At 43.7% G+C, this 13429-nt stretch overlaps 1 protein-coding gene across 1 annotated transcript in view; it reads left to right on the forward strand.

Moving 5' to 3' along the window:
• Positions 1–13429, forward strand: part of Dnah9 (dynein axonemal heavy chain 9) — a 352309-nt gene that overhangs the window by 270975 nt on the left and 67905 nt on the right. Inside the window, exons 53-56 of the mRNA XM_021178488.2 lie at positions 1679–1914; positions 6901–7023; positions 8418–8622; positions 11162–11326. Coding sequence (XP_021034147.1) covers positions 1679–1914; positions 6901–7023; positions 8418–8622; positions 11162–11326 — 729 coding nt within the window. The remainder of the gene's footprint in view (positions 1–1678; positions 1915–6900; positions 7024–8417; positions 8623–11161; positions 11327–13429) is intronic.

The raw sequence follows: 13429 nt of genomic DNA on the forward strand, positions 1-13429 counted from the left end.
AGGAGCTGAGAGTTCTACATCTTCATCTGAAGGCTGCTAGGAGAAGACTGGCTTCCAAGGTTTTAAAGCCCACACCCACAGTGGCATACCTATTCCAACAAGGCCACACTTCCAAATAGTGCCACTCCCTGGCCCAAGCATATTCAATGATGAGAGAGAAAGAGGTAGAAAGAAGGGGGGAAGAGAGAGAAAGAGAGGGATGGAGGGAAGGAGAGAGAGAGAATATGAGTTTGATGCTGTATCATGGACTATCTGTTTCCTTCATTTAAACTCATTTAACCTTTGACATAGTAGCATGATATTCTCACCTATAAACTTCATACTCTAGATTTATTTAATTGAGTTGAAAAAAACTCATGCAAATGACATCATAATTTAAGTAAGTTGATGATTTTTGGAAGGACACATTCAAAGCTATCCTGGATATCATGTGGCCAAAGGGCCACCACTTGAACATGCCTAAAGGAAAAGGAGATGGTTTAAATAGTTTCCCTGAGTTACCCAGGCAAAACAAACTACAAAGGGAGTTGAATCAAAGAGTTTAAATGGTGTTAAGTCTAAACCTTAAAACCATTATTCTAAATGAAAGTGGCCAGACACAAAAGGTCACATATTGTATGATTCCATTTTTATTAAATATCCAAAGTAAGAAAATCTATAGAGACAGAAAGCATATTAGTAATTGCCAGGAGCTTGCAGTAGAGAGACACAGGGAGGGATTGTTTAATGAGCCCAAAACGTCCTTTGGGGCCATGAAAATACCTGAGAGTAAATGGACCAAGTTGAAAGCTGCATAGCCCTGTGACTGTACTATCCCCCACCAACCTGCACACCTTACAGTAGTTCATTTTACATTGTGTAAAGTTTACCTCCTTTTAAAAGTTCATAAGTCAATGAAAAAGATTGTTTATACTAGAATTAGGTGAGCTGAGAGAGGCCAAAATAGAAAAACAGAAAGGGTTCTTCAGCCCTGAGAGTACATAGAGTGATGTGGGAGGAGTTCTTGGGGCTGAGGATGTACTCAAGGTATGCTTGCTTTTGGGGGAGGGGGTGTTGTGAGCAGTCTTGAGGAGGGAAGATTGGGTTAGGGGAAAGGAAACTTCCCTAGCCTTTTACAAGCTGGTAAAATAGATGAGTGGAGAGAGTGGTCTATGTGAGCTGGTACTGTCACCAGAAAACTGACTTGAGAAATCGGAAAATGACAGAGAAGTAAATGCTCATATGGTTTTGGACATTATAGAAATAATCAGGTTGGCAAGATAGCTCAGTCTCCAAACCTAACTACATGAGACAGATCATAGAGACCCATAGTAAAGGGAGAAAACTTATTCACCCAAATTATACTCTGATGATGACACACATTCCATATCATGTGCACGCCCACCCACATACATATACATGCATGTACACGCAATAATTAATTATTTTAAAGACATAAACAACATATAAAAGAATGTGACTTAAATGAATATACTAAAGAACAAAGAATTGGTCACAGGGAAAATTTCTATTGTTCATCCTTCAGGGTGGTTTCAGCAACAGTAACATAGCCAAGTAAGCCCACCCACATCAGGAGGATGTTGGTCTTGCTTTTAAAGGCATTATATTATGCAATGAGACACTATGGATTCTCCCCCACAGAGATAGTTTTCCATTCAGAGTGTCACCTCTTCATCAGGTTCCAATTCCAACCACCCCAACTCTGGACCCCCTGAGGATGCTAACCGATGATGCTGAAGTGGCTGCCTGGCAGAATGAGGGTCTCCCTGCTGACCGCATGTCCATGGAGAATGCTACCATCCTCATCAACTGTGAGCGCTGGCCTCTCATGGTCGACCCTCAACTGCAAGGCATTAAATGGATCAAGAACAAATATGGAGAAGAACTCCGGGTCACTCAGATTGGCCAAAAGGGGTAAGTGGCTGGTCACACAAGTGGCCACTGTTGCCTTTTGTATAAGAAGAAAACATTGTGTGGAGCAAACATAAGCCCTGGTGGCTTATTTTTCCTCTTCTGAACTCTCCATCAGGTAACCATCCTGATTTCTTGCAGGTTTCCTTCTCAGGTTAAGAAGTATTAAAGCAAGAGAGTTGGGTACCAGCTCTGTGCTCTTTCTCATTAGAAATCATGCACTGTCAATAGGATGACTATAGTTCATAATTTATTATACATTTCATAGGAAGAGAAAAATTCAAAGGTCCAACACAGAGAAACAGTAAATGTTTAAGAAAGCAGAAACACTGCTACCCTGACCACTGTATAAGGGATACATATATCAAATTATCACTCTATACCTCACAAGGACATACAACTACTACATGCCAGTTAAAAGGGTGCTGTACCTTCTCATCTTATCTGGACATATATTGTCACCATCTCTGGTGTTCATCTCTTTGACAGTTATTGGTTAGCAAATAGACAGTTTCAGAACCACCTAGGAGTTAAGCCTCTGGGATGCTTGTTGGGAATTGTATTGTCTAGGTTAGCTTCCAGCCCTTGATTGGGTTAATTGAAGTGGGAAGACCCCCCCTCCCTAAAATGGGTGGCACTATTCCCTAGGCTTGGATCCCAAACTATATAAAAAGGAGAAAGCTTCTGTGGTAGTTTGAATGAAAATGTCCCCCATAGGCTCATAGGGAGTGGCACTATTAGGAAGTGTGGCTTTGTGGGAGTGGGTGTGGCCTTGTTGGAGGAAGGGTGTCATTGAGTGTGGACTTTGAGCTTTAAGAAGCTCAAACAAGGTCCGTTGTCATTTATGCTTTCTGCTGCCTGCCTATCTAGATGTAGAACTTTCAGTTAGCTCTCCAGCACCATGTGTGTCTGCATAGATTGGGTTTTCATTGCTGTGATGAGACACCATGACCAAAGCAAGCAACTCTTATAAAGGACAACATTTAATTGGGGCTGGCTTACAGGTTCAGAGAGTCATTCTATTATCATGAAGGCTAGAGCGTGGCAGCATCCAGGTGGGCATGGCATGTGAAGAACTAAGAGTTCTATATCTTTTTTTTTTTCAATTTTTTATTAGATATTTTCTTCATTTACATTTCAAATGCTATTCCGAAAATCCCCTATATCCTCCCCGCCGCCCTGCTCCCCTACCCACCCACTCCCACTTCTTGGCCCTGGCATTCCCCTGTACAGGGGCATATAAAGTTTGCAAGACCAAGGGGCCTCTCTTTCCAACGATGGCCAACTAGGCCATCTTCTGCTACATATGCAGCTAGAGACACAAGCTCTGGGGGGTACTGGTTAGTTCATATTGTTGTTCCACCTATGGGGTTGCAGACCCCTTCAGCTCCTTGGGTACTTTCTCTAGCTCCTCCATTGGGGACCCTGTGTTCCATCCAATAGATGACTGTGAGCATCCACTTCTGTATTTGCCAGGCACTGGCATATAGCCTCACACAAGACAGCTATATCAGGGTCCTTTCAGCAAAATCTTGCTGACACATGCAATAGTGTCTGCGTTTGATGGCTGATTATGGGATGGATCCCCGGGTGGGGCAGTCTCTGGATGGTCCATCCTTTCATCTCAGCTCCAAACTGTCTCTGTAACTCCTTCCATGGGTATTTTGTTCCTTATTCTAAGGAGGAATGAGGTATCCACGAGTTGGTCTTCCTTCTTCTTGATTTTCTTGTGTTTTGCAAATTGTATCTTGGGTATTCTAAGTTTCTGTGCTAATATCCACTTATCAGTGAGTGCATATCAAGTGACTTCTTTTGTGATTGAGTTACCTCACTCAGGATGATATCCTCCAAATATATTCATTTGCCTAAGAATTACATATATTCACTGTTTTTAATAGCTGAGTAGAGTTCTACATCTTGATCAGAAGGCAAACAGGAGAAGACTGACTTCCGGGGAGCTAGGAGGAGGGTCTCAGAGCCCACACCCACAGTGACATACTTCCTCCAACAAAGCCACACCTACTCCAACAACACCACTCCTCCTAATAGTGTTATTCCATGGGCCAAGCATATTCAAGCCACCATACTTCCCATCATGATAACAATGGACTAAACCTCTGAACTCCAAAGCAGCCAAAATTAAATGCTTTCCTTTATAAAAGCTGCTGTCTCTTCACAGCAATATCATTGACTGAGACACTAGGTGAGCACAAAGAACAGTCTAGTCCCTCACGTTTGAGGCTATAAATGGAACTTAAGCAGCTGCCTCAGGGTCCTCACTCCAGACTTCCCCTGATGGACTGTACCCATGTGCCAAAATAGACATTTTTTCCTTAATCCAGATAAGGCCTGATGGCACATTAAATGTAGGCGAGCAGAAGTCAGGACCTGCTCTTGAGGGAGGAGGGAAACCTGGTCACTAAATTAGATTAACTCTGTTTGGCCTGGTTCATGGGCTCTTCAGTTTTGCTGCCAGCTTGTTCCCCCTCTACAATATGACTATTCTCATGATGTTAGACCTGCACCAGCAGGCTCATCATGACATCAGTGAAGGCCATCTGACTGACACTTATCACTCCACATTCACTGCATCAGAGAATACAAAGCATGAGGGCCATAAATGGACAAAAGAAAGTTCCCAAGGACCTGCCTGGCAAAAACAATTTTCAGGAGGAAATGAGTAGACCAGACGATATCATGTGGCCTTAGGGAAAGATCACAGAAGGGAAGCCCTTGCCCACAAATGGGACTGGCAGTGATAAATGAGAAGTCACAAGGTAAGGTTGTGTCATTGAAAATGAAAAATGGCCAGAGCAAAGCTGGTTTTTTGCCCCAGAGTGACTGCAAAATGCTTCCATACCCTGGGGAATGGATGGGAAGAAACTGAGTTCTGGCAGCAGCTCCAGGAAGGGATTAGCGTAGAAGAGTGTCCATAAAAGAAGAGAACAGTGACATCTCAGGAACCATCTGGAACCCTAGTACCAAGGGTTCTGATTCCTCTTCTTACAGCCTTCAGTCACACAAAAGCATGCAGAACATGCTGAACAAGTAATAAATCCTCCACTGGACAGAGCACAAGGTCCCCAATGAAGGAGCCAGAGAAAGCACCCAAGGAGCTGAAGAGGTCTGAAGCCCCATAGGAGGAACATCAATATGAACTAACCAGTACCCCCAGAGCTCCTTGGAACTAAACCACCAATCAAAAAAAAAAAAAAAAAAAAAAACACATGGTAGAACTTGTGGCTCTAGCTGTATATGTAGCAGAGGATGGCCTAGTTAGTCATCTATGGGAGGAGAGGCCCTAGGTTCTGTGAAGGTTTTATGCCCAGTATAGGGGAAGGCCAGGACCAGGAATGGGAGTGGGTGGGTTGGGGAGCAGGGGGAGGGGAGAGGGGATAGGGGATTTTCAGAGGGGAAACTAGGAAAGGGGTTAACATTTGAAATGTAAATAAAGAAAAATCTAATAAAAAAACAAACTTTAAAGAATAAATAGTATATATTTCCTAGGACTCCCAAAGTAAAACTTAAAAACAGCTATTTGTGGGTTAACTAGCAGCAGTATACCAGCTTGTACTGTGAGCTAAAGGGATACACCATGTGCCATTTTAAAGTTTTCATAAAATAGATAAAAATCTGTTCTTAAGTATAATAAATGTCTTATTTTACATGTGTAAAAAATTACTTTGGAAGAATATTCAGTGTCTTGGGGAAATGTTTATATTTTATATATAAAAAAACTAGGTTATAAAGCAAAAGCGCCATATGAATCCAATAACACAAAAACTAAAATTGAAAACGTGATGTGGTCAGCTCTTCATACCTACAGGTTGCACAAAGAGCCAACCCTGTGTCCGAAATACTTGGGAACAATTGTGTCTGTACGAAGCATGTGCAGGCACACCACCCCCATTGTTAATCCTATGCAACCACCACTTCATTTCACTGAATCAAGTATTATAAATAATAATATATGGAAGGATGGCTGCAGAGTATATGCACACGTGACACCTTGTCATGTAAGCGTGTAGTTGAACCATTTAATGCTTTCCCTGTCTAGCTGATGAATGAATGGCACTCAGACTATGGTTACTTTATTTGTCTTTGACAGTTACTGGGGGCAGGGTGGGGGGGTAGCCCCTAATCTGCTTTTCTAACTGCTGGCCTGCCTACTTCCCCAGCAGTGTATACAAAATACTTGCTGTTTCTCCTGGTCATGTGCCTTCGTCTCCTCTCATGGCTTCCTTCTCCTCTTCTTCCTCCTCTTTCTCCTCCTCCTCCTCCTTCCTCTCCCTCTCCCTCTCCCTCTCCCTCTCCCTCTCCCTCTCCCTCTCCCTCTCCCTCTCCCTCTCCCTCTCCCTCTCCCTCTCCCTCTCCCTCTCCCTCTCCCTCTCCCTCTCCCTCTCTCCCTCTCCCTCTCCCTCTCCCTCTCCCTCTCCCTCTCCCTCTCCCTCTCTCCCTCTCCCTCTCCCTCTCCCTCTCCCTCTCCCTCTCCCTCTCCCTCTCTCCCTCTTTCCTTTTCTCTCTCTCCTTCCCATTCTCTGAAACCCCCAACCATATAACTCCAAAACCACCTACCTCTAACCCCTCCAGAGATTGGCTATAGCCATTTTTACTTAACCAGTAGTTTTAAATTGAGCACTTGTTGGGTTTGTTTCCTATGGGGCCCCAAGCCAACCCCCACCACCACCCAGTACTAAAGGGCCAGCCAAATAAGCAGATGTCTACAGTAAACAGTCAATTGTAAATAACAGACAGAGGGTTTATGGTTAATTTTCATATTCCTTTTTATTTTGTCATATCCACTCCTAAAAATTTTAAAAAAAGCATAAATGTCATTTTAAGTAGAGAAAAACATAGCAGCTGAAGACATTTCTGGAAGCTACACCTCCCTGCCCAGCACTGCACTTCCCTCAGAGGCACAGTGGACTTGTTAAATGGCCTCAGATCCATGCATTGGTATGGACTCACACTGCCTACCTTGCTCCTCAGCTGCCTTCAGACCATAGAGCGAGCCCTGGAAGCTGGAGATGTGGTACTGATTGAGAACCTTGAAGAGTCCATTGATCCCGTCCTGGGACCTCTGCTTGGGAGAGAAGTCATTAAGAAAGGCCGGTGAGACTTGGCTGCACAGGTGCCCTGTACTCTGAGTGGGTCCACTGCTCTGGTTAGAGCTATGGAGAGCTCACTTCTAGAACCTTTTCCCCTGGGCTCAGGTCAAGGAGTTCCCTGCAGCTGGCCTGCCTTCCTCTCCACTAGCAGCAGGGCATGTCATTGCCCTTGGATTCTAGAAGCCTGCAACTCCTTGCCCTGTTTCTAATGGCTACAATGCACAATTTGAGGGCAGCCTTAAGGAAAAATGGACAAAACCAACAGACTTCTAAGAAAGACAGTTTATTCAAGCCAAATATATTAGGCTCAGAACACGACTCCCAGTCAATTTGTGACTGAAGGCTTAGCAGGTACAGGGTAGAGAGAGGAAGTTTATATAAATGAGAAAATGGGAGGAAGTAGAAGGGCTTCCACCTCATATAATAGACATGCTAATTAACATGAAGGTGCGATTAATTCTGGGGCCATTCTTACCTGTTTTCTGTTGCTGTAACAAAAGACTCAAGGCTAGGTATTTTCTTAAGAAAATTCATATGTGTAGTTCACAGTTTTAGAAACAGAAAGCCCAAGGTTGAGCAACTGGATCCAATAAGAGTTGTTTTGCGATATCATAAACTGGCAGATAGCATTGTGGTGGGAGTCCGTGGTAGGTGGGTATGGGTTGTTAACATGATGGGACAGAAAGCAAGAGATTGTGGAGGGTCCACACTTAGTCTTTCAGAATCTAATCTACTCCTGCTAGACCCAACTCCCTCTAAAGAGACAGCATTAACCCTTACAATTTCCTTCCACCAGACCCCACCTCTCAGATACACACACACACACACACACACACACACACACACATGCCTGTATACAACCATTCTATCATATGGAAGACCAGGCTTCTAGTACATGGATTTTTGGAGAGAAACCATGTCCAAGGCTTAGCAAGAGCCTTACTGGGTGCAGAGTCCCCAAGTTACCCTTCTATGTTTCAAGTTAAACCTGCTTCTGTGTTTAGTTATTTTCACCCATCAAAGTCATTCCCTTTCTAGCCCAGAAAAAGGAAGCCCTCTAGCATGCCTAGGAAGATCTTCCTGCCAACTGCAAACAGATGCCCCTTCTGCCATATTCTGTGCTGCCATCTGCTGGGACATTTTCATAGTATCCGAGTCTATACTGACAGTGGGAACCGCTCTGCCTAAAGTTTCACACTATAAAATGAAGCATGAGACAAAACTTAATCCTTCCAACCTGCTCCCGACATTAAGGGAAAGTAGGGTCCTAGGAAGTTGTTAGACATAATTAGGAAAAATCCGTGAGAATATGATAATACTATTGACTGTGTTCCTCTTTAAAAACAATCTAAATCTACCTAAAGGCACCCCTCCTTCATCTGACCCTTTGTGTTCCAGATTTATCAAGATTGGAGACAAGGAGTGTGAATTCAACCCCAAGTTCCGGCTCATCCTTCATACCAAGCTGGCCAACCCTCACTACCAGCCTGAACTGCAGGCTCAGGCTACCCTGATCAACTTCACAGTGACCAGGGATGGCCTGGAGGACCAGCTGCTGGCTGCTGTGGTCAGCATGGAGAGACCAGACCTGGAACAGCTGAAGGCATGTCAGAGATTCACTAAGGAAGGAATGAAGGGGGTGCCCTGCACTGGGTCCTACAGTGTAGCCACTAGGGGAACAGGAGTGGGCAAGTTTCTCCTGGAATCCAGTTGAGTGGGTTCTTCAAGACATTGGTTGAGTTCCAACCCTACCTAGTCACCTGGGAATACCCAGTTGGGAAAGGAAGAATGTGCTTAGCTGAAGAACAGAAGCGGGAAAGCTGGGAGAGGTGACATTGCTGTTCCCAAGAGCAGGGCCTGGTTTGGGGCTCTTATATGAGAATGTCTGATCTCACTACTCACGTGGAGCCATCCAAAGCCAAGTAGGATTAAAATATGCATGGTCATCTTTGAAACAGGGTCATCTTTGCAGGGGTTGTGTATTAGCCAGTTTATGGTACATGGCAGGCAGTATAAAAGGCAAGCACCTGGGTCCTATCATTTCTAAAGGCTGGGAGCTAGAGACCATATTGCTGGTTCTTTATGAGGCTTCTTTTTTTTTTTTTTTTTTTTTTGGTTTACTGGCAGCTGCCTGCTCACATAAACTCTTGTACATGTATAGATCTAGGAGCCCCTCTCTTATGTTTCTTCTAGGAACATTAATCCCATCCATCTATCAAGGGCTCCCTTCCATGACACCTGAGTACTTTCCTATACAGTCAATGGGAAGGTTGGTCTTAGCATATAAATCCTTTGTGGGAACACAGTTTAGTCCATCTCATGAGCATGCTTTCCTTCCTTTCTTTAGATGTAATTAGATTAGATAATATAGGCCAAGAGGACCCCACTCACCAACCTTGCACAGCATATGTGAGATTGAGTCCAAGGCTCCCTAGAACTCTCCCCAGACCATCGTATACTATTTAAGACACACTCCGGAGCCCAAGTCCACAACAAACAAGATTAGAGTGTGAAAACCCAACAGAGCCCAAGGAAGATCATACAGCTGTCTACAGAGCTTACAGCCAAGTAAAGGGTAACACAGGAAGGAGAAATAAAACCCGAGAAATAATGTCATTTTAGCTACTAATAAAAATTTTCAGGAAATGAAACTAGGTAATATAGAAAGCTACAGGGCCAAGCTGGCCTCAAACTCATAATTATCTGTGTGTGTGTGTGTGTGTGTGTGTGTGTGTTCATGCATTCATGCAAGAGATACAGTTTAAGGGAACTAATTTAAGTAGTAGTCATCAGAAAGTTTCTACGTGGTACTGGCCTTTGAGCTAATTCCTAAGTAATTTGAAAGTCTCTAGGTACAGTGTTCCCAAAAGGAAATAGCCAGTTCTACCCTCAGGCTGGACTAACATCTGTGTTTTTAAGAGAATGAACAGGGGTTGGAGCGATGACTCAGTAGTTAATAATGCCTCTTCTCTTGTAAAGGATCCAAGATGTGTCTCCAGCACCCATGTGAGACAGCTCGTAACCATCTATAGCGCCAGTCCCAGGAGATTTGACACTTTCTAGTCTCCTTGATCACCTTCATACATGTGTATATATAGACCATATACACATAATAAGTAACATACATGATTAATAAGTCAGAGAGAGAGAGAGAGAGAGAGAGAGAGAATGAGGGAGAATGGCATAGCTGAAAGCCCTAATATGTAAGTTGTTGTTGTTGTTGTTATTGTTGTTGTTGTTGTTTGACTGAGATCAAAAGGTTTCACAGGTCATAGATGCTAGGGCTATCTGGAGCTAACTCCTGTCTGCCAGTGAATAAATAAAGAGTGCTCAGTGCTTTAGGATACCCAGCCTAACTATCACAAAGCAAAGAGGACCTGCGAGTTGCCAGGATTCCAAGCCTACCCTGGCCACAGGTGAGGACCTTGTTAGAACTGCACGAGCCACATGAGTGTGTCTTTTAAGTACTTCTTTACCGTTCACCTAATGCCAGCAGAGCAGGAGACAGAACTCTTTGGAGGATGAAACCGTTACTCTACTCTCTGCTCACAGGTTCTTTTTAGTGACCTCAGCACTGTATTAAGCATAGCACAGTAAGTGTAAGGACCAGGAGCCACAGATTACTGGCATGGAAAGAGCATAATCCAGCCCATGATCTCCATTCTAAATCTGTGGGGAGTTGTATCCTGGAGCCTCTCAGATACCAAACTGCTGATGGTCCAGTCTTTTATGTAGAAAATCTGCTTGCATAGCACATGCCCACATCCTCTCAAATGCTTCCAATCACCTCTAGGTTACTTCTAATACTGACTACATTGTAATTACTCATAGGCTGCTGTTTGGAGAACAGTGACATGAATAGATCTAGGCAAGTTCAACTCAGCTGAAACTTTAACCATGGTTTCAGGCTAGACCACTTGCATTTTCACTCCCAGAATCATGGCAGCCACCACACAACCACAGCTGGGATCCCACTCACCTTCTCACTTCTGCTCAGAGTCAAAAGCATTCTGCTGTTGTACCCTTGGTACATTGTCTCTGCAGGGAGAGACCCTGCCCCTTCCAATACTTATTTATTCAAGTCTGTCCTAGAGTACGATGTTGTGGCATCTCTACCTGACTTCTTGCTTGATGTTTTACAGTCCGATCTCACAAAGCAGCAGAACGGGTTCAAAATCACCCTCAAAACCTTAGAGGACAACCTGTTATCTCGCCTCTCTTCAGCCTCGGGGAACTTCCTGGGAGAAACAGCCTTGGTGGAGAACCTGGAGGTCACCAAGCAGACTGCTGCAGATGTGGAGGAAAAGGTACATGACTCTGGAGGGCCTAAAGGCCCAGGCCAGATGCTCCTTTTGCTCCCTCTTCCTCTGATCTCGGAACCTGAATCTGGCTTCTGTTTCCCATCTTCCCAAGTTTCTTCTAAAAATTCCACACACACGTGGGCAGTGCTACTCGGATATTGTGGGTTGTCACAAAGACATCAAGTTGGAAGGTAGACATGTTGAAAGTGATACAGAGGAAATTAGAGGAGAAAAATGGGGGTAGATAATGATCAAGTTTATTATATGCATGTATAAAATTCTCAAGAATAAAAAATATATAAATTTTTAATGGTGTTTTAAAAATCCAGGCATGATCCTGGAGTGACCTCTGCCCATCCTAGATTACAGAGCTACTGCATTCTAGAAAAGGCTTTTGATGTTCACACTTCAGTCTGAGTAGGGCTCTGCTTTTTCAGCAGGGAATGGTGCCCACAGAGAATGCCTAAGTTTGTAGAATCATCCCATAGCTGCATAAATTGAATAATTCAGATGTGATTGTGTCCTAAGACAATCCTCTGGGCTGACAAAAAGATCTCAAAGTCTGATTTTAATGAGAAAGCCTTAGTACCACTGCAGGAAACTCAGCTCTCAGCAATATCATCCTGGCAAATAGTTCCAGTGCACATCTTCCTTCCTGCAGAGCATGTTGGGAAGGCTGTTTCCACATGGAGATGAGAAAATGACTTGATGAGAAAGAGGACTCAACTCTTCACCCTTCCCACCAAAACCCCAGCCATGTGCGGGCCCTTCTGTGTTTCCTCCCTGCCCAGATCAGACCAGTTCTGAGACTCTCTACAGTGGGGACCAGGAGCAACATGTCTCTGAATGAGTGTGCTAATTGCCTGCTTCCGAAGATTCCTCCAAACAGGAAAGGCTTGGTTCAATGTAGGGCCAAAATAAGAAAAGAAAGAAAAGCCTTGTACGTAGGCGACCCTGTGTTCGGTCCTCCACACCACCAAAATGTTAAAAACAGAACAAGTGACAAATCACCATCAACCAGGTCTGAGCTAAGAAATAACAGTGATCACATTGAAAAGTCCAACCTGGCTGAGTGGCTGCTCTGTGATGGTTTACCGCCCGTTATCTTGGCAGCTATATCTCATGAAAGCCTGAAAGTATAGAAAGTCCAAAGCTCTAATCTAGAGAGACCCAGATCACACAGAGGGAGTAGGTCAGAGGGTGGAGCCAGCCTTGCTGATCTCTCCTGTCGCATCATTCTTCCTTGCCTCATCATCAATGAACCATTGCCTGCCTCATGCCATACAGAGCTTTCTCCTCTATATTGTCCCCCATTTTAGAGACTCTTTTCCCCTTCTCGTCTATCTAATATATATTTAGTTGGCACTGCCATATTCCAAATCCCATGACAGCATGGAGCTACAAGCAGCATGCATGGATTATAAGGGATGGAGGGCTTCTGAAACAAGGCCTTAAATTCACAGCAGTGATAGGAAATGCTTAATACAATGGGGCTGGTGAGATCGTATACTTAAGGCTAAATGAATAGCTTGTCTATGGAAAAATTGAGAATCAGCTGCCAATGTCATAAGGCATAGGGGGCAAACATAAGGCTACAACTGGTCCATGGGTTGACATGTGCAACTTGGAGAGAGATGCAGATAATTAGAGACTAGGAACAGGAAGAAATTAGGGTAACTCATTTCTTGACTATCTCTATAAAGCCATGGGGGCTTGGCAATCAGGGATATGTTCTGATTAAGTGTATCACTTGGAGGATATCAGAGGGTCATTGTGTAGACACTACTAGTTAGGCTGTCACTGGATGGTATAACCATATAGAACTCCATTCTGTCCTTGTGACTATATTTTAGGGAATCCAGAAGTCAATCTTATCTGCTACAAGTGAGGGAGTAGTGTTGAGATATGATGTTGGGAGAGAGGTGAAAATTTATAATATTTATGGAAAAATAGAACAAGAGTTGACTAGAGGCATAGAGATTAATGAGCAGTGCTAAGCAGTTGGGGGCATTGAAAACTAAATCTGTAATGACACTGACTGAATATTATGTGATTTTTTAGTGCTCTTCTGAGATTCAGCTACTGAACTTAACCAATTTATTTTTATTA

Source organism: Mus caroli, unplaced genomic scaffold (assembly GCF_978045245.1).
Source record: "Mus caroli unplaced genomic scaffold, Mus_caroli_1 scaffold_13, whole genome shotgun sequence".
Lineage (NCBI taxonomy): Eukaryota > Metazoa > Chordata > Mammalia > Rodentia > Muridae > Mus > Mus caroli.